The 21517-nt window shown below is 49.4% G+C and overlaps 1 protein-coding gene across 6 annotated transcripts in view; it reads left to right on the top strand.

Moving 5' to 3' along the window:
- The window catches only part of RPS6KA5 (ribosomal protein S6 kinase A5), a 179409-nt gene that overhangs the window by 67298 nt on the left and 90594 nt on the right, over positions 1-21517 (top strand). For 5 of the 6 annotated variants that reach the window (XM_052647254.1, XM_052647253.1, XM_052647258.1 and 2 more), the window contains exon 3: positions 9163-9381. In XM_052647254.1, coding sequence (XP_052503214.1) covers positions 9163-9381 — 219 coding nt within the window. Of the gene's footprint in view, positions 1-9162; positions 9382-14047; positions 14148-21517 lie in introns of those variants that run through there. The other variant, XM_052647257.1, reaches the window with a different exon arrangement.

Genomic DNA, 21517 nt, shown 5'->3' with positions numbered 1-21517 from the left:
GGGAAAGGTAGAAATCTTTTCTCAAGCTAAATCATATATGAGGAAGGGATGTGGCCAGGCACTGTAACCAGTTCTTATGTAGTTGAGGCAGGTTTACAAAGCAGTGGCCAGAGAGAGATGACACCATGTTAAGATACTTTCCTTTCCACAGTGTTGGCAGCTAAGTTTCCTGAGCTAGTGTCCCTAGGGAATGTTGTCAGGCGTCATACATAATCCCATGTTAAAAGGGTTGGGGATTTCCCTGGTGGCTCAGATGGTAAAGAAAGTGAAAGTGAAGTGAAAGTCGCTCAGTTGTGTCCAGCTCTTGGCAGCCCCATGGACTATGCAGTCCATGGGATTCTCCAGGCCAGAACACTGGAGTGGGTAGCCTTTCCCTTCTCCAGGGGATCTTCCCCACCCAGGGATTGAACCCAGGTCTCCCGCATCACAGGTGGATTCTTTACCAGCTGAGCCACAGACGGTAAAGCATCTGCCTGCAATTGAGGAGACCCAGGTTCTATCCCTTGAGTCGGGAAGATCCCCTAGAGGAGGGCATGGCAACCCACTCCAGTATTCTTGCCTGGAGAATCCCATGGAGTCGCCAGGCAGGCTACAGTTTGCAGGGTTGCAAAGAGTCAGATTTGACTGAGTGAGTAACACTGCTTTCTTTCCTAAAAGTGATTTCTGCATGAAAGCCCGCTGTTCCCGCTCAAGGGGAAAGGGTCGGCGCGCTCGCTCTGCAGTGGATTGGCATTGTTAGTTTCTCTTCCTGAAGACTTCCCCCACCTTGAAGTCAGGCTTGTCAGCGGAGAAGGGTATTTGGCTGTATGCTGCAGAGGTCTTGCTTTGTTTGCTCTCTATTTTTGTTTTTCACGCATTCAACTTTGAGTTTCCCCAGTGTACCAGCTCCAGAGTTCGCTAAGATACAGAGTGGGTGAGACCAGGCATGGCCCGTGGGTGTGTGGGGTTTGCGGCCCAGCGAAAGCTGCGCAGTGAGGCAGCCGCACAGCTGAGTGAGAGCTCGTTTCTGACCGTCTCTGTGGCAGTGCTAGGAGGGTGTGGGGTTGGAGGAGCTGGGCTGGGCTGGGGAGTCAGGAGAGGCTGTCACGCCTGAAGGAGTGAGCAGATGGCGGTGAGAAGTGGAGCGAGGGGGAGGAGGCGCGCAGTTTAGGCTGCAGCAAGGACTCTCACTATCTGAGGAGTCGTGGGAAGCCGGGTGTTTTGAGCCAGAAGGGTCATTTTTTTTAGCAGCGAGTTAGACGACAACACAAAAGGCATGTTTACTAGATGAGGATGCGTGCAGACTGAGAGGAGGAGTCAGCATGGTTGCTGGTGAAGTCACCGTCAGCCAGACTCCAGTGTTCTGGAAGGGGGAGGGGGTGAGCTCCAGGGACACTGACTGTGGTCGCCGAGTTGGTGGGATCTCTCTGCGATTACATCACTGGTACTTGGCGGTTAATCAGAAAAAGCTTGTTCAAGTGGAAAATTGTTTTAAAAGGATATATAAATATGTAGTTTGAACATACTACTTTTCACTTCAAACATATAAATACATATTCATTTTGCGTGCAGGCACAAGAGTCTTTGAAAGTAAGTTCTTAAACAATGGTTTGCATAAACCACACTCCTAACGCATCATCTACAATCACGTTTCCAGTTCTTTAAAGTGAAGTGAGAACCAGATACATTTGAAGTAATCTGGGTAAAATTTTTCCCTTAGCCTTCTATAGCTGCTTCACCCACGCCTATGTTTTTGACAGTCTTGGTGTTTGTTTTTCTCCCCCAGGTGTCTTGCTTTCGGTAGCTCTTTGAAAGCTCGTAACCTCAGTTTTCTCTTTCCTTTCACATTTACATTTCCGTGGCTTATGCATACGTAACTAAGTTATGTAAGAGCAACATACACGGCAGGCACACGCCAGCCAGGCAGTGCGCGCCAGCGGCTCGCGGGAGGCAGAGCAGCACGGGCGGCAGCAGCGCACGCAGGGCCGGCCAGGGCGTCGGGCTGCAGGGCTGTCTCTCGGGTGGAGAGGCGAGTGCCCCTAGTGTCGGGAGTGTGCAGGGGGGCGTCCCCAGGAGCGCTTCTGCAGTATATATACATGTTACAGCAATAGTTCCAGTACAGAAGTTACGAGATTGGAATAAACCCCAAGTGTGGCATGACTGGAAAGCCAGAGTGTACAATGTATAGGGTTTAAGCAGCATTAATCAAAGTCTGAGTGGCAGAAATCGGTGCTCTCACAGAGTCAGCATTCGGGCCCCAGGGGGAACGGTGTGTTCTGGGTGAGCAGGGGACTGGAGGAGTTAATCCAGGGGCCGTCTAGCTCTTAACCGTTTTCTCCAGAACAATGCATGTAAATGTAGACGGATTCTCCTTGCATTTAATCATACGGCTTTGTAAGCTGATCGCATCCGCAGTCGGACCGTAAAAATGTTTTTTTTCTTTTTTTTTAACAAATTGATCACATTTTAATGCCAGTACTTCCTGAAAAATTTTAATGAATTCAGATTTTACACATAAAGTGAAGAGATCTGTTTAATTGTGCTCAAGATAAATCTCAGCAAGAACGCTGCTTTTGTCTAGCTTGAAAAAGTTGTTGAAGCTGCACAGCAGCTTCCGCTGTGACAGCACGCAAGGCACCTTGCCTGAAACCATCGGCCTGCTTTAACTTCTCTGTGTCACGACTCACGCCAAAAGCCTGGTTCGTCATGACCACTGCGGCCGATGGGATCAGAGTCTCACCTGTGGAACAGCAGGCTGAAACCTGGGCCGAGGAGCTAGACGTTTCCCCTTGATGCTGCGCTTAGCTCAGCTTACATGACTTCATCATCGAGCCGTGGAGACCACTGTCAACAAGGTTTGTAACACTGCACTGTCTGTGTCTGGTAGAATAGGATGCTGAATCCATATTTCAGTTTGAGCAGAAATGACCTTCATAATATATCTGTAGTTTGCCCCCAACCTATGGAACTCCTCCTTCCAGCTTGGAAGAAGCTTATGTGGTTGTCTGGATGCAGGCTTCTCCTTGGAAACAGCCACCATACCCTGGTGGTGTGGGAGCACACAGCAATGTCTGTCGAACCTTAAAATGAAAGGTGCACCTCGTTCATGTGGTCAGGCGTCTGTCAAGCACAGGCAGGAATTAATTCTGACTATGCAGCTTGAGACTGAACCCAGGGCCCCAGCAGTGAAGTCGCAAAGCCCTAACCGCTGGCCCACTAGGAGCCCCGCTCCTCGCTGCCGTTCGGTTCTGAATGCAGTCAGTTGGTGTAGTCACTCAGTCACTAGACTCCTTGCAGGCCCTGTGGACGGTGGCCCGCCAGGCTCCTCTGTCCTGGGATTCTCCAGGCAGGAGTGCTGGAGTGGGCAGCCATTCTTCTCCAGGGGATCTTCCCAGCCCAGGGATGGAACCCAGCTCTCCCACGTACCTACTGAGCCACCAGGGAAGGCCTTTTGGAGTTTGCCTTCCCTCAGTCGCTCAGATGGTAAAGCATCTGCTTACAATGCGGGAGACCCGGGTTCGATCCCTGGGTGGGGAAGATCCCTGGAGAAGGAAATGGCAACCCCCTCTAGTACTCTCGTCTGGAAAATCCCATGGACTGAGGAGCCTGATAGGCTACAGTCCATGGGGTCGTGAAGAGTCGGACACGACTGAGCGACTTCACTTCACTTCCCTCAGTCTAATGAGCAGAGCTTCAGCGTCTCACCAAGCGCTGCTAGACTTGATCTCTGGAAAACCTCTGAACTCCGTGTCTTCTTGTGCTGACGTTGTTGACAGAGTATCTTGGAAAGGCCCTTTCTCCGGAGAACCTGGTAAGATCAGACCGCTGCACAGGCCTCTGTGAAGCTTGCTGGCAGTGCACCTGAAGCCATTTCATGCTGGTGCAGAGACTAGTTATGCTGAAGCCTGAAGCTTTGTCTCTCGGCCCAAGCTGCAGATCCCAGCTGCGCTGCCAAGCATCTGTTGTAGGGCTCCATCTGAGCACAAGTACTATTGCTGACCTTTTTTGGCCAGAAGAGTTTTCGCCATTGGTTGCTTTTTATATTTTCCAAAAGATGCTTTCAGAATAGGCTCTACCACCATCAGCACACAGCGAGCGAAAGCCAGGAGTTGGCTTCACTGCAGGGCAGTCATTCATCTCACTGGAAACTAAAAGGAAGTGAGACTACCACCAGGTTCAGTTGCAGTGGCCCCTCTTAAAACACTGGAAGACACGTAGGCGGTTCTGGACTGGATGGCACTCTTCCGCGGGAGGACTCCTTCCTCCCTTGCTCGGCACTAACCTGCAGACCCGCTCAGTCCAGGCAGGTGGCTTCCTCAAGGTCCCTCCAGCAGTGGACGTTTTCTTCCTCCTTTGCAAAGTGATCAGCAACCTTATGGCAGCTTCAGAAAGCAGGGCGGTTTGGAGGCAACTCTGTTTTTCTTAAGCAGCCTACTCAAAAATAAGATCTTCTTTGGCTGAAATACTTGTTGTTTGAAACATTGTAAGGCACTTCTTGAATTTTATTGCTGTAAGCATCTATTGGCACGTACCATGTGATAGAAGTACCATAGCTTCAGTTAATCGTGGCAGTTAATAAAAGTAAAAACTGAAGACTTGTGAGCATCAGCATACTTTTTTCCCCTGACAGTTTCCTGATAGATTAAAAATAATGCTGATGGCAGGCTATGTCTCACTTATTGGAAACCTTCTGGTCACCGTCACATGGCAGGAGGGTGACTGTCTGTTATTTGGCCACGCAGTGTGTGACATGGCATTAAGGGCGATTGTATGTTATTTGCCCACCTACATTAGCATCCGATGCTGTCTCACTTTTATTTGAAGTGAAATATGACATTGTTTAAAGGAACAAAAAAAAAAATCAAAGAAAAATTGTTTGCAAATTCACAGTGCACCTCAAGGGAGCCTCCTAGTGGCACAAACTCTTCACCTCACTTACTTTTAGATGGCTTAGCGAGCAAGGACATTTTGCTTAGATGAGATGGTGTGACTGTATTTTTAAATATTTAAAAGATTATTTTCTAGAAGATGAATAATATTCTGTTTTGTAAGTCCAGAAGGTATAAGGACTAACTGATGAATAGTGTAGAAAGACCCGGTTCCACCCAAGGTAAGGCACGTTTTTGAATATTTAGATCCCCCCATCCACAAGACGGTCCACTTTACAAAGCTTCCTCCGCTTGGAGGTGTTGGTGCTGTGTCTTTGCCATCAGGAAAACAGCTGACCTGTATCGTGACTTCTGTCTAGTGTCTGGTTCCTCATTTCTTTGTCTGTGAGCTCATTCACTTTAGGGAGGTGCTGGAGCACTGCTTGGAGTGGGGTCTTAGGAGTCACACCAGAGGGGCGGCTGTGACCTTGAGCCAGGGGCCCAGTTCTCCGTGCTCCATTTCCTCACCTGTAAAGTGGGGGTCACCCCCACCCCCTCGTGGGGGTGCTGTGGGAGCCTCAGGGTTTGTCTCTGAGGTGCAGACCCTCTACAGTGGGGGTCACCCCTCACCCCCTTGTGGGGGTGCTGTGGGAGCCTCAGGGTTTGTCTCTGAAGACCAGACCCTCTAAAGTGGGGGTCACCCCTCACCCTCTCTCGGGGTGCTGTGGGAGCCTCAGGGTTTGTCTCTGAGGAGTAGGCCCTCTACAGTGGGGGTCACCCCTCACCCCCTCTCGGGGTGCTGTAGGAGCCTCAGGGTTTGTCTCTGAGGAGCAGACCCTCTAAAGTGGGGGTCACCTCTCACCCTCTCTCGGGGTGCTGTGGGAGCCTCAGGGTTTGTCTCTGAGGTGCAGACCCTCTAAAGTGGGGGTCACCCCTCACCCCCTCTCGGGGTGCTGTAGGAGCCTCAGGGTTTGTCTCTGAGGAGCAGACCCTCTAAAGTGGGGGTCATCCCTCACCCCCTCTCGGGGTGCTGTGGGAGCCTCAGGGTTTGTCTCTGAGGAGCAGGCCCTCAGCAGGCCGGCACTCACACCCTGCGTCTGTCTGCCGTGTGGGCGGCACCTGGGCTGCAGGACGTGTGTGAGCACTGGGAAGGGCTCCATGGCCATCTTCCCGCGATGCTGTGGAAAGAGTTTCCTTGTTGGAGAAGACAGACGGGCAGCCGTTTCTCAGGACCATGAGAGTCTGGAGACAGGAATCTCAGGACAGACATTTCGGGCGGCGCCTTGTGTGTGTGGGGAACATGGAGACCTGGTCCTTGTGGAGGGCTTGACTTCCTTCCAGAAGTTTCTGTAGCTTATTCCATGGAAGGTGTAGTAAGGACTCCTTGTTAGAATATTCTCCAGCTTCATTTCACTGCTTCTGAATAGATTGTTAGGTTCTAACAATCCTTTGACTTTATTATTTTTTTTTTTTGGTTCACTTCTGCCTTACTAAACTCTTAATTTGTAATCATTTTATTTTCGATACAAGACATAACCCATTTGTTAACTTTTTCTACAGTCCAGAGTATGTTCAGTATGTTTACGTATAGAATCCACACCATCCAATTTCTAGTACTCATGAAGAATGTCTCTTTCTAAAAAGAAATCACTGCGGCTAATTGTGTAGTCCTTGGAGTCATACGGCTTCCATTTGAATCAGTTCTGCCACTTTTTACCCAAGTACTCTGGCCACTTCCTTTCGGTGATTCCATCTTGCACTCCCATGTGGGGTTACTGACAGTGCCAGCCTCACTGGCTGCTGAGCAGCGAGCGAGTGGCTGTGTGGAGTGTGTTTATCACAGAGCCTGCATCGCTTGGTCCTCACTGACCGTTCTCCCTCACTTCTCAGGGACGTTACCACCATTCTCTGTCCATTGGGTATCACGAGTCAGCACTCACTGACTTCCTCACGTCCTGAACCGAGCAGCATCTGTGGCGTAAGAGCCCGTCCCTTGCTGCTGCTGCTCAGTGCTCAGTCGTGTCCAGCTCTTTGTGACCCATGGGCTGCAGCACGCCAGGCCTCCCTGTCCTTCATCTCCCAGAGCTTGCTCAGACTCATGTCCATTGAGTTGGTGATGCCATCCAACTATCTCATTCCCTGTCGTCCCCTTCTCCTCCTGCATCAGGAGTCTTTCCCAGCATCAGGGTCTTTTTCAATGAATTGACTCTAAGCATCAAGTGGCTAAAGCATTGGAGCCTCAGCTTCAGCATCAGTCCTTCCAATGAATATTTAGGCCCTTCCCTTAAAACTGCCTTATTGTGGGCAGGTTAGAACAGGATTATATGCTAAACACTGTTGAGGTGTGGACAGAGTCTGAGGAAGCACGGATCTGGATCAGAACTCAGACCAGCTCCAGAATGGTCTTAATGAAAGCCCTTCAGAAGTGGGACAGGGCTCAACCATCCCAGGAGGTGTTTGCATTTTGAGACGGGAAGAGACTTTATACCCTGTAGGGGTGAACTGGGGACCTACTCCTTCCCTTTACCAGTTTTTTTGTCTGCCTTCCTCCTCCTCCTTCCTCCCGCCTCTTCCTGGCCTTTCCCTGCTTCTCTAGGTGAATAAGCACAGATGTCTGCTCTGGGCACAGTATCCGTTTTGGCCGCAATGCCTCCACATAGAGCGGAGTAGCCCTGCACACAGGATTTTCCCAGCTGAGCCCAAACTTAGGGAACACGTGGCAAGGTTCACCTACTAACTTGTCAACTGCCGACCAGAGCTGTCAAGGGGATTCTGTTGGTATTGCTTGCTATTTAGAGTCTTTCAATGGCACCCCACTCCAGTACTCTTGCCTGGGAAATCCCATGGATGGAGGAGTCTGGTGGGCTGCAGTCCATGGGGTCGCACAGTCGGACACGACTGAGCGACTTCACTTTCACTTTTCACTTTCATGCGTTGGAGAAGGAAATGGCAACCCACTCCAGTGTTCTTGCCTGGAGAATCCCAGGGACGGAGGAGCCTGGTAGGCTGCAGTCCATGAGGTCGTGAAGAGTCGGACACGACTGAGCGACTTCATTTCACTTTCACTTTCACAGGCTTCCCTGGTGGCTCAGACGGTAAAGAATCTGCCTGCAACGCAGGAGAGACACACCCAGGTTCGACCCCTGGCTCAGGAATCTGAGGGTCTCTTCTGTTTGTACCAGGTTCGACCCCTGGCTCAGGAATCTGAGGGTCTCTTCTGTTTGTACCAGGTTCGACCCCTGGCTCAGGAATCTGAGGGTCTCTTCTGTTTGTACCAGGTTCGACCCCTGGCTCAGGAATCTGAGGGTCTCTTCTGTTTGTACCAGGTTCGACCCCTGGCTCAGGAATCTGAGGGTCTCTTCTGTTTGTACCAGGTTCGACCCCTGGCTCAGGAATCTGAGGGTCTCTTCTGTTTGTACCAGGTTCGACCCCTGGCTCAGGAATCTGAGGGTCTCTTCTGTTTGTACCAGGTTCGACCCCTGGCTCAGGAATCTGAGGGTCTCTTCTGTTTGTACCAGGTTCGACCCCTGGCTCAGGAATCTGAGGGTCTCTTCTGTTTGTGCAGATCAGCTCATGCTGCTTTAGACTTTTTAAGGTGAGCATAGAGGAGCACTTGAGGTACTTGATTCATGTATGTATGCGCCTTTTTTTTTTAGATTCTCATTAAGAACTATTTATATTTGTTTACAGCAGTAGCAGAATCTAGAGGTTTTATGTGACCTCTAACATGTCCTGGTTGTTCAGAATTGGACTGTGGTTAATTGGCCGTGATACCAGTAGTTACCTACAGCTAATGGCACTCCACTCCTGTACTCTTGCCTGGAAAATCCCATGGATGGAGGAGCCTGGTGGGCTGCAGTCCATGGGGTCGCTGAGAGTCGGACACGACTGAGCCACTTCCCTTTCACTTTTCAGTTTCATGCGCTGGAGAAGGAAATGGCAACCCACTCCAGTGTTCTTGCCTGGAGAATCCCAGGGACGGGAGCCTGGTGGGCTGCCCTCTATGGGGTCGCACAGAGTCGGACACGACTGAAGCGACTCAACAGCAGCAAGCATACTGAGGTGAGAACAGGAAAAGGGCGAAAGCCTTCCTTGTCAGCAGTGGTGAGATACCTGCATTTGCGGGTTAGACCTAGAGAGATGTCTGGCATAAACTCAAAGAAACGTGTAAAAGAACCATCAGAAACGGTACTAAGGGTCCTTTTTCATTCAGAGAATGTTCCTTTGTGCACTGTTAACCTTCAGTCTGCACTCAGTCACCTTTCTGCCTGGGTAGCCTTTTAATAACTCTTCTGACTTTTCCTTTCCATTCCAGCTTACGGAAAGGTGTTCCTTGTGCGTAAAGTAAGTGGCCACGACTCTGGGAAGCTGTACGCCATGAAGGTTCTGAAGAAGGCCTCCATAGTGCAGAAGGCCAAGAGCGCGGAGCACACGCGGACGGAGCGGCAGGTACTGGAGCACGTCCGGCAGTCGCCCTTCCTGGTGACACTGCACTACGCCTTCCAGACGGAGACCAAGCTCCACCTCATCCTGGGTGAGTGCCGCCCCGCCGCCCCTCCCGCTCGCCACGCTCACCCGGGCCTTGAGCTGTGACCTGCCCCGAGGGTGGCACACTGCAGGCTTAGAAGGGTGGAGTCTTGGGACTTCCTGGTGGTCCAGTGGTTAAGACTTTGCCTTCCAAACAAGGAGTGAGGGTTTGACCCCTGCTCGGGGAACTGAGACCCCACGTGCCTCACGGCCAAAAAAATAAGAACGTGAGCAACAGGAGCGACATGGTGACGTGTTCAATGCAAGCTTTAAACTGGTCCACTTCAAAACAAACAATCCTCAAAAACAAAAGGAGAGACGAGGTCTTTTGATTTCCGTTCTTCTTCCCGTGGTGGCGTTTCCTTGAACATCTGGAATTGCTCTGGATTTGGGACCTCCCGGCCTGAAGAAATTCGTGGGCCTTTTTTTCACGCTCCTTTTTAAGCTTGAACACGGGAGTCATTTACGTGGCTGCTTCCCTGGGCGGTAAATCCCATTCAGATGTGAGGAGCTGAGTGGGAAAGTGGGCCACAGTTCTCAGGAACACACAGGTGAGATCCCCACGAGTCAGTCAGCTCTCTGCTCACGCCCGCTCCCACCCACAGACGCTGTCTGAATCCTTTCCTTCATGGACTGCAGCCCGCCAGGCTCCTCTGTCTGTGGAACTTTCCAGGCAAGAATACTGGAGTGGGTTGCCATTCCCTTCTCCAGGAGCTCTTCCCAACCAGGGGATCAAACCCTGGTCTCCTGCACTGCAGGCAGATTCTTCACCGCTTGAGCCGCCAGGGAACCCCTGTCGGACAGAGCTGGACTGCTGTGGGCATGTGGACCCGAAATGTCCTCTGTGCAGGTGTGAAGTCTGGCCAGGTTTCTTTTCAGGACAGTCGTGCCGTCCTCTCTTCCTGCTGGGAGTAAACGGCAGTGCTCCTAGCGTCACTCTCCTCCATCCCAGAATCTGTCTTCTGCTACGGCTGCAGTCCCACCCTGTGAGGACTCGCACTTACGCACTACCGAACCCTGGTGCTGGCCTCCTGTGGGGACTGAGTGAGGCGGGATTTCACACGCGTGCTCTGTGAGCGTAGCTGGCTCTCTCGTCCCTTCGGTGTGTGGGCCCTCTGCTCGGTGCTGTCCTAGTTACCACTAACCCCCACAGCAGTACTGCCTCTCGTCAGAGGTGCTGCGGTGCTGGAAGCTGCGTTTCCTGCAGCCACTTACCTTGTATAAGCTTGAGAATAAAGACCAGAACTCAGATCTGAACCGTGTCGTCTGTCCAGCAGTGCCCCTTGTTTTCTCCGATGACTAGTGGTACAAACAGACTTTTCAGATGCTCTCATTTTGAAAATTATACTTTTACTAATGCTGCCTATAATTGCATTCCTTTCTTGAGGCCCAGTTTGCAGTGCTTGGCATGCCCTAACCATCCCAAATCTTCTGTACCCGCTAGCGACAGTCTCCCTGTCCGGCCAGGGTCCCGACTCCAGCGACCATCTGCCTGGTGTCTCAGGCCTTTACTCTCCTGTGTGTATCTGTTCAGCTTTGCTGTTTACTGATTTTTAAATGCAATTCCTTCTGTATTTTTCCCAGTAGCATGTAATGGACAGGGCATCGTAATACAGTGGCTTCAAGATCTTTAGCATCGGAGCCCTTCCCTCAAGTGCAAACACAAGCCTTCAGTTGGAGGGCAGACAGAAGTGAGGAGCGCTGCTTGAGTCTGAGCTTCAGGGCACCGAGCCCTACCATGTGTTTCTGGTCCTCCCCCAGTCTCAGTAGCCACGGGAAGACTTGCTGTAAATGATTCTCTTGTTCAGTGAACAAGCTTTTTCAATAAACTGGCTCATGCCAGTTAGATCAGATGCCTGAGCTCATACAACCAGCGCGAGCCCCGAGGGAGAGCTGGACTCCTGGGCTCTGCGCCCGCTGCCCGCCCGCCGCCTCTGCTCTGTTCCCTGACTGTGCTGTGCTCCAAGTTGTCTATTGTAAATAGTGCAGTTTTTATAAATAGTACTTTTAACCTCAAAGTAGATGAGTGGCCTATTTTGGTTTTGATTTTTCTGTTGCTTCTTCGTTACTTTTGCTCTTTGTCAGCGGCCCACAAATAAACAGAGAACCCCGAACGAGAAGGCCCGTCTCTTCTGGCAGCTCGGGTAGAACGCAGCCGGGACCGTGGACTTGTCCCTCGTGGGCGAGGCAGGCAGTGCGTTCAGAAAGCCTGCCCTCCGCCTCCTCTCCCCTCAGACGCCTTTCCTCCCACTCTCTGTGTGCATGTTTGTAGTTGCTGTTTGGCTTTAAAGACAGAGCTTTTCAGAAGTCTCGAATGGGGCTCCACTGAACTGGCTCTGTGCTTCTGGTTCTGTTACCTGTCTCGTGCTTGCAGCGCATGCCAGGCCGGCCCTCCAGTGCGGTCGCAGCCTGCCAGGGCCGTCAGGACAAAACGTAAGGCCGGGTGGCTCACTGAGCAGAAGGGTCTTCCTTCTTGCTTCCGGTGCCTGGACGTCCAGCACCACGGCGCCAGTGGGAGTTTGCTGTGTGGGCCGTGAGCAAGGGCCTGGCCCAGCCTCACCCCGGCTCGTGGAGGCCCCTCTGACCGCCCCTGCACGTGGCTGACCCTCTGCAGCCACACCTCGAGTGTTGCTTCTTGCGTGCAGACCTTCTCTTCTGGGGAGGACACGAGTCAGACTGGATTAGCGCTTCCCCTAGTGGCCTCATTTTAATAACTAATTACCTCCTTAAAAGGCCTGACTACCAACACAATCACCTTCTGAGGTGCTGGCACTAAGACTTCAATATGCGAATTTGGGGGAGACCGTTTCAGCCCATAACTGTCTTTAAAGGTATATTGATTAACTTTATCTAGGTTTTGTGTACTGTTAGAGATTAATGGCAAGAGTTCACATGTCAAGCAAGCTTTTCAGGGATCCAGCTGGCTGACCTTTGTTCTGATGGATAAACAAACATTATCGACCCTTTAAAAAACTTCATTTTTACTACAGAAGCAGATACATGCATGTAGAAACTGTGGCAAAGCAAAAACAAGAAAACACTTTCAGGACCCAGAGTTTACTTCATGGCACCTCTCTCTGTTGTTACCTTAGTATATTCTTCCAGATCTTTTTGTCTGTGTGTCTGCACGCAGGGGTGTATACTTTCTTAAGATGAAATTGTCCTGTACAAAGGATTGGTAACCAGCTTTTTTTTTCTTTTGATAGATGAATGATATCTCTTTTTCCTGGTTAGTAAATTTTCATTTCACTTAATATCTGGTGATACTCATTGTCTGTTGCCGCATAACTCTAACATTTCATTGCTTAAACAATAACGTGTTCTCTCGTGATGCTCTGGGTTGGCTGGACTTGCTCATGTGGTAGAGAGTGGAGGGCTGGCTGGGCTTGAGGGCTGAGCTGGTGTCATTCCCGCGTCTGAAAGTTGCTGCTGCTCTGGCTGAGACCCTCTCTTCCCCTGCACATGGCTCTCACCCCGCAGCGCGGCAGGTCAGCTTCTTCCCATCGCGGCCGCCACGGGGCAGCTTGTGCAAACAGCCAGGAGGGCGAAGGGAGGGGCTGCAAGGCGCCCTGAGGCCCTGAAGCTCACACAGCCTCACTTGCAGCACAGACCAGCCCGGGGCGAATGAGTGGGGAAGCAGACTCGGCTTCTCGCCGTGCCTTTTCTTTAAATAATATTTCCTTATTCCTGATGTTCAAGCTGGTTTTAGAAAAGGCAGAGGAACCAGAGATCAAATTGCCAACATCCGCTGGATCATGGAAAAAGCAAGAGAGTTCCAGGAAAACATCTATTTCTGCTTTATTGATTATGCCAAAGCCTTTGACTGTGTGGATCACAATAAACTGTGGAAAATTCTGAAAGATGGGAATACCAGACCACCTAACCTGCCTCTGGAGAAATCTGTATGCAGGTCAGGAAGCAGCAGTTAGAACTGGACATGGAACAACAGACTGGTTCCAAATAGGAAAAGGAGTACGTCAAGGATGTATATTGTCACCCTGCTTATTTAACTTCTATGCAGAGTACATCATGAGAAACGCTGGGCTGGAAGAAGCACAAGTGGGAATCAAGATTGTTGGGAGAAATATCAGTCACCTCAGATATGCAGATGACACCATCCTTATGGCAGAAAGTGAAGAGGAACTAAAAAGCCTCTTGATGAAAGTGAAAGAGGAGAGTGAAAAAGTTAGCTTAAAGCTCAACATTCAGAAAACGAAGATCATGGCATCTGGTCCCATCACTTCATGGGAAATAGATGGGGAAACAGTGGAGACAGTGTCAGACTCTATTTTTTGGGGCTGCAAAATCACTGCAGATGGTGACTGCAGCCATGAAATTAAAAGACGCTTACTCCTTGGAAGAAAAGTTATGACCAACCTAGATAGCATATTCAAAAGCAGAGACATTACTTTGCTGACTAAGGTCCGTCTAGTCAAGGCTATGGTTTTTCCAGTGGTCGTGTATGGATGTGAGAGTTGGACTGTGAAGAAGGCTGAATGCTGAAGAATTGATGCTTTTGAACTGTGGTGTTGGAGAAGACTCTTGAGAGTCCCTTGGACTGCAAGGAGATCCAACCAGTCCATTCTGAAGGAGATCAGCCCTGGGTGTTCTTTGGAAGGAATGATGTGAAAGCTGAAGCTCCAGTACTTTGGGCACCTCATGCGAAGAGTTTACTCATTGGAAAAGACTCTGGTGCTGGGAGAGATTGGGGGCAGGAGGAGAAGGGGACGACCGAGGATGAGATGGCTGGATGGCATCACGGACTCGATGGACGTGAGTCTGAGTGAACCCCGGGAGTTGGTGATGGACAGGGAGGCCTGGCGTGCTGTGGTTCATGGGGTCGCAAAGAGTCGGACACGACTGAGCGACTGAACTGAACACACACATAGATAATTGACATACAACATTATGTATTATAATTGGCATACAGTATCACTGTAAATTAACTTCAGATGCACCACCTAATGATTTGATATTTGCATGTATTGCACAACAGTCGCCGCAGTGAGTCTGGTTAACACCCGTCGCCACCCATAGCTGTAGACTCACCTGCTGTTGCTGTGGTGAGAACTTTGACGGCCTACGCTTCCGGGAGCTTTCAAGTACGCAGCCCAGTGCTGCTCGCTGTCGCCACTGCGCCGTGCGTCCCTTTCCCACAACTGGTCTGTTTTTGCCTGGAGGCTTGCCCCTTGACTGGCTTCGCCCGCCTCACCCACACCCCTGGCTCCCACCTCTGGCAGCCGTCAGCCTGCCTTTTCTCGTTTCTTCCTTTTAGATTCCGCATGTGAGTGAGATCATATGGTACTTGTCTCTGTTTGCCTGATTTCACTTAGCGTAATGCCCTCAAGATTCATCCATGATGTCGTAGGTGGCAAGATTTCATCTTTATGACCAGATGATATTCCATTTTATGTACGTGTGGAAATGCACGCAGACGCGCGCACACACACAAACCACATTCTCTCTGTTTGGTCGTTCATTCATTAGTGGGCATTTAGGGTGTGTCTCTATCTCCCGTTGTAAGCAACGCTGCGATGAGCATGAGGGCGCACGTGTCTTTTCAAGTTAGTGCTTTTGTTTTCTTCAGAGGAACATTCAGAAGCGGGGTTGCAGGATCATATGGTGGCTCCATTTTTAATTTTTTTGAGGAACCTCCATACTGTTTTGCATCGTGGCTGCACCAATTTACATTCCCACGAACTGTGCACAAGGGTTCCCTTCTCTCCACAACCTCAATAGACTTTGCTTCGTAATGTGGCGATTGCAAAGAATTTGTGGCCATCTACCACACAAGTTTGTATTCACATTTCACTCACTGTCCCATAAAATCCTTTGCAGCTGGTTTGTTCAAACCAGGAGCACTCACTTGGTTGTCTGCTTGAAGACTCTCAACGTGGAGTGCTCCCTTTTTTATATCCTTGGTTTATTGATCTGAAAACATATAGTGACTTTAGCTTATTCCTCTGCTGAATTCCAGTATTTGAGAAATCGGAGCTCAAGTCTTGATAAATGGACATTAGATATGTTTACTGGAACACACCATATCACAGTGCAGAAACCGACGATCTGGTTGTTAGTGATGCTCAGACTAAATTACAGAGGTGATAATCCGATCTGTTTATAATAGAGTGATAATTTTTTTCCCTTAGAAGTGAAAATAATCTGTGATGTTTTGATACTTTATGGTTTTAACATTTAACACTTTGTAATTCATTGCTTAAATCAACTGTTTCATTGTGAGTTACAAAATTGTTTGTTGTTGTGATGAGAATGTTAAAGGCTTACTCTCTGAGAAACTTTCAGATGTGCAGTCCAGTGTTACTAACTGCAGCCACCCTGCCGTACATTACATCCCCATGACTGACTTGTTCTATAATTGGAGTTTGAACCTTTTGACTAAAGGGTGATTTTCTAAACCTGTCATTTCTTCTGCGTCTATTAGTTGGCATTCTTCTGAAAAAGTATGGCTTTGTCTCATCCACTGTAATTTTTTGTTTACCCTGAGATCCTGAGATATAGTTTCTAATGGAAAGACCAGATGCAGTCCCTTTAATTGCCAGTATTCCAAGAAAGAAGTCGAAGAGCGTTCAGATGGTGCTGTGTTTCAGGATCCCTGATAGTCAGTTGTCTTCAGCCATAACCAGAGGCGGCCTGCTCTGGACACTGCCTGGCCTTTCTTGTTTCCACTTCGCAGTGTGTCCTGGGGCTCACTCCGCATCAGTTTGTAAAGCTCTCGCCCATTCTTTCTTGTTCCTGCACAGGTTTCCATTCCACTCCGTAACACACCCAGTCAGTCCTCTAGGGAGGATCCTCGGGTTGTCTCCAGTCTTACCCTTTGATCCAGAGAACACAACTCGTACATGTCATTTCCCACTTGCGGAGGAAAAAAGTAGCCGTAATTCATGGGAAGAGGGTGCTCTGTCCATATTTTTGCATCTTCAATTTCACATATACCTTTCCACCGGGGTTTTGCCATTTACACCCCCGCTAGAACTGTGTTAGAGTGCCTGTTTCTCCACAAAGCATAGTCTCAAACTTCTGGATATTCGTCTGTCTCATAGATAGGTGGTGTCTCAGTGTAGGGTTAATTTAAATTTTTTTAGTGGGGTTGAATATATTTTCGTATGTTTAAAAGGTCATTAGTCTTTTTCTGCAAATTGTCTGTCTGTGCCCTTTGCCCATTTGTTTTCATCTCAGTTTTCTAGGAGCTTTTAGGTTAATCATTTTAATAGTCATAGTAAATCCTTCCCTGTTTTCCACTTTTCTTTTGACTTTATGATGTTTTACCATGTAAAACTTAATTAAATTTATATGGAATAGAATTTGTTTAAAAAGATCTTTATGGCTTAGGGAGTTTAAGTCAGAGTCAGAAAGATCGCAGATTCCCGAGGCTATAAGGAATCCATCTGCGTTTTTCCAGTGCTTGCATGGTTTTATTTTTTGCATGGAGAACATCCCAACACCGTATACTAAAAAGTCCAGGTTTACACTGACTTGAGGTGCTGCCTTTTACGTATCTTAAATTCTCGTACGTCTTCATGTCTTTCCTGACTGACTGACCTGTTTTGTTGAGTCATATGCCATTACCATACCGTTCTAGTTTATCCAAGTTTTGCAGCATGGTTTAATACTCAGAAAGTCTAGACCCCCTTGTCTTTCATTTCTATTATTTTTCAGAGTTTTTGGGGTTCCGTCATGTTTGTTTACTTCGGATGTGAACTTCTGAATCAAATTGTCTAGTTTTGGAGGGGGAGTTGTTCGGGTGTTTTTAATTGCTGTTGGTCTTAAATTTTAAAAAAGTAATTTCGGGAGAACTGGTATTTGCATGATGCCGGTTATTCCTGTCCAGGAGCATGCTGTGTCTCCTCCTGGGTTGGAGTCTGCTTCTCTTGTTTTCTCCTCTCCACGTCTCCTGTCTCCTAAGTCGGCCTTAGGCAGTCGGTCCGCTGTTGCTGCTGTCGGGAGGGTCCTTCTCGCGGAGCCTCCGGCTGTTAGTTTCCGTGCGCCTGTTGCCCTCTTGGTGTCAGCTGTCTTTGTGCCCATGCTGTCTCTCAGCCTGCGTGCAGCGTGCCGTTGGCGAGTGTGCGCTTTCTTAGGCTGGAAGTTTTGCTGAGGGAGTGGGTCGTGGAGATTCACAGGCATCCTTTCTGCTCTTCACGATGTTTTGGGAGCACACATGGAAATCCAGGACCAAGTCGCCATCATGCTTCTTCTGGGGTTCCTGGCTCACTGGGGATTACCAGGCTTGTTCCTTTGGATGAATGTTGCCTGCAGGCACAGGCGTCTCCACGCGCTGAGCTTACCGCCCGTGGGTACGGGCGTCTCCACGCACCGAGCTTACCGCCCGCGGGCACGGGCATCTCTACGCCCGGGCTTACCGCCGTCTTGGGCGCTTGCAGCTGCCGCCCCGTCTGTCTCTGCAGGCACCGCGCGGTCGCCCCCGGAGTGCGCTCTGCTGCGTGTGATGGCCTCCGCCCATTTGTGTCCGCGGGCTGCCCTCTAAGTTAGGGGTCAGCGGCAGTGCGCTCAGTTTGGTCTCTGGACTGTAATTTGTTGACCCCTGCAGTGAACGCATCTAAGTCGCATCTGTGCTTTTCTTTAAATTCTACATCGTGAACGTCAGGCTTTGTTTTAATTTATATCTAATGGCATCATACAGATTGGTGGATTTTTTTTTTTATTTTTTTTTAGCCTCTCCAAATCTTACAACATGGAGCCCATTCCTCTTTTTATAACTTTTTCCTTATATCTCTCTGCCTGGTTACAGCAAGAAATATAAACATATTTTCATCTGTTCTCTTTCTCTCTCTTAAAACTCGTATTCATTTTAGCTGTCAGTGGGAGGGAATTCTATGTAGAAAATAATCTGGGAAAACAATTTTTCTTTGTCAGTTAGTTATAATTTTGTCAAAATACCAGCTGATCTGTGACTATGTAAACTGTCAGATTAATCAGTAGAGTTCACAAGACACTAAAGAAGCAAATCACGAAGGTCCTTATAAAGGTGATGCTGAGGAGCAGTCTCAGTAATGAACGCCCCCCACCTGCCTTCCAGACAGTTCTGTCATTGTGAGTCACCCTTTCAACAAGAGCTCAAAGGTATTTAAGACATTGAAGTTTCACTTTTGAGTATTAATTTCATCTCAGAGATTGCAGGGGTGAGGATACTTGCTGAATTGGCGACAGTGAGAATGGTCCGTGATCCAGCTACAGCGCAAGCGAGACAGACCGCAGCTGAAGGAGCTCCCTCCGTAGATACGACTGACGCGTAGCACTGGGCCTCATTCAGAACTTCATAGTGATTCTGATGCCCCGGAGTGCATTTGCAAGAGGTCCCGTCAGAACGTTGAGCTAAAACCGGAAGGAAAATTGAGATGACTCCGGCATGACATGAAAAGAAATTGCCTTCAGGTGTGTGTGATGCATGGCGTGACGCCTGCTCCTGAGATTCAGGAGTGAAAGGAGCAGTCAGGCACCGTTCAGGGGAGGAGGCGCAGGGGGAGTGCAGACCAGACGCGAGGGGCCCAGGAGGAGGAGGAGAAGCTGTGTGAAGGAAGAATAAGATGGAGAGCAGGACCTGGCTGAGGATGAGGAGGTCCTGAATGAGGTGAGTTGCAGAATAATGGCAGTTAGCTCTTTGGAAGTTGCTACCATAAGAAATACAAACTAGAGAAGTTCTGAAGAGGATTTGAGATGAAAAGGCTAGATGACTGGAGATGGGTCAGAATGTTACTAGATTTAAGTAGGTGTTTGGAGGCTGAAAGTGAAGCAGAGAAACTTTCTTTGGATGCAGGAGACCCAGGATTTAGCCCTTCTGTCGGTTTACTGGCCACTTCCTCTCCTTCCAGCAGATTTCCATGCATCTGTGTGAACTAGGCGGAGCCTTGGAAAGCGGGCCAGGTCCTTCTGTGGCTGCCCTGAGTCCTCAGTGGAGAGTGACGCCCTGCGTCCCCAGTGGAGAGTGACGCCGTCGGGTGGTGTCTGCAGTTTTCAGTGACACTCCAAGGCTCAGGGTCTCCGCTGGACCCCAGTTTCTCCATCTGTTAACAGAACATGTGTATCTCTGACAGGGCTTCCCTATTGGTCTGGGGGCCAAGAGTCTGCCTGCCCGTGCAGGGGACAGGTGCATCCCTGGTTCAGGAAGATTCCCCACGCCACAGCCACGTGGCCCTCGTGCCATATCCACTGACCCCGAGTGGTGCAACCACTGAGGCTTGAGCCTGGGGCCTGCGGGCCGCAGCAGGAGGGTCCCCCATTCACCACAGCTAAGACTCAGAGCAGCCAAAAATAAACACATTAAAATAAATACGTTAAAAAAGAAGAACCACGGCCAGTGGAGAGGTTCGGCGTGAAGTCGGGTTAGATGCGCGGCCGGAACCATCCCCAGCTAGCTGACAGTGTGTCTTTCTTCTCAACAGAGTGAGTGTTTCAGTGTTCTTAATGCCCTAATACAGTGATGCTAATAGTGTGATCAGGAAAAGTTGTTGCAAATAGTTAGAGGTGACTTCGAACAGCTAATTGTTTTGTTTTGAAATGTAAATAATATGTACTTTAAAATCAATAATTTTGATTGAAACAGATGTTGTTTGTCCTAATGTTAATTCCATAAGATATGTTTGCCTTAGTCCCTTGGACTGCAAAGAGATCAAACCAGTCCATCCTAAAGGAAATCAGTGCTAAATATTCATTGGAAGGACTGATGCTGAAGCTAAAGCTCCAACACTTTGGCCCTTGATTCGAAGAACTGACTCATTGGAGAAGACCCTGATGCTGGTAAAGATTGAAGGCAGAAGCAGAAGGAGACAACAGAGGATGAGATGGTTCAGTGGTATCACCTACTCAATGGACATGAGTTTGAGCAAGCTCTGGCAGTTGGTGAAAAACAGGGAAGCCTGGTATGCTGCAGTCCGTGGGGTCTCAAACAGTTGGACATGACTGAGCAACCGAACTGAACAGATATCTGACATGTTATGTTAGTTTAAAGTACCCAATCTGCTATATGGATATAGGGCTTCCCAGGTGGTGCTAGTGGTAAAGAACCTGCCTGCGAATGCAGAAGACAGAAGAGACACAGGTTTAATGTCGGGAAGACCCCCTGGAGGAAGGCGTGGCCCCCTGCTCCAGGACTCTTGCCTGGAGAATCCCATGGACAGAGGAGCCTGGCGGGCTACAGTCCATGGGGTCACATAGAGTCAGATACAACTCAGCAGCCAGGCACGCATGCCTGCGGGGCAGGCCATACAGGGTCTTTAGACACCAGACCCAAAAGGACTCAGATTTAAGTTTCAGCTTCATCTCTTAATAATTGTGAGAGCTTGAGCAAGTCACTTGGTTACAAGCATGATCTACAAATTACTGATGTATCTCTTGGCCTCTTCCGCATAGCAGACTACCGCATGTTAAATGGCGTTGACGCTGGGCTGGGCCGCTGAGGTGTTTGCTGAGCCATCTCGCTTTGCTCTCCTTGCAGTATCCTTTCTCTTGGTTTGCAAACTGAAAAGTGTCCGTTTACTTTAGTGACGTAAGATGGTTCTAAGCCCTAGACTCCGCTGCTGTGTGGTGGAAGCTGCACTGCTCTGTTCGGAAGTGAGTGGAGGCTCTGTTAGGCAGGATGACAGCCATCCCAAGACGCCGAGAGTCTCTTCTTCAGAACTTGTGAGCATGTTGGGTTACATGCCAAACACATTAAGAGAAGTAAGGGTGCAGATGGAATTAAAGTTATTAGTCAGCTGACCTTAGAATAGGGAGATTATCCTGGATCGCCTGGGTGGGCCCAGTATAAGCACAGGGCCCATGAAAGTGGGGAGGAAGGGAGGAGAGAGTCAGGTGGAGTGCGCCTGCAGGAGGGTCAGAGTGATGCGGGGCGAGACGCGATTCAGCTGTCCTTGCTTGCTCGGGCGATGGAGGAAAGGGGCGGCACACGGGCCACCTCTTCAGTGCTGGAAAAGGCAAGGAAGCAGACTCCCCTGAACTCCCCAGAATAAACACAGCTCTGCAAGCGCCTTGATCTAGCCCAGTGATGCCCACACCAGACTTCTAACCTACAACATAAAACAATAAATGTGTCTTATATTAGGCCCCCAAGACTAGTAATTTGTTATAGCTGCAGTAGGAGGAGAACAGAGAGTGAGCAAGGAGCGAAT

This window comes from Budorcas taxicolor, chromosome 10 (genome assembly GCF_023091745.1).
Source record: "Budorcas taxicolor isolate Tak-1 chromosome 10, Takin1.1, whole genome shotgun sequence".
Classification (NCBI taxonomy): Eukaryota; Metazoa; Chordata; class Mammalia; order Artiodactyla; family Bovidae; genus Budorcas; species Budorcas taxicolor.
The sequence above is the reverse complement of the archived record's forward strand: the minus strand, read 5'-3'. Positions and strand labels throughout refer to the sequence as shown.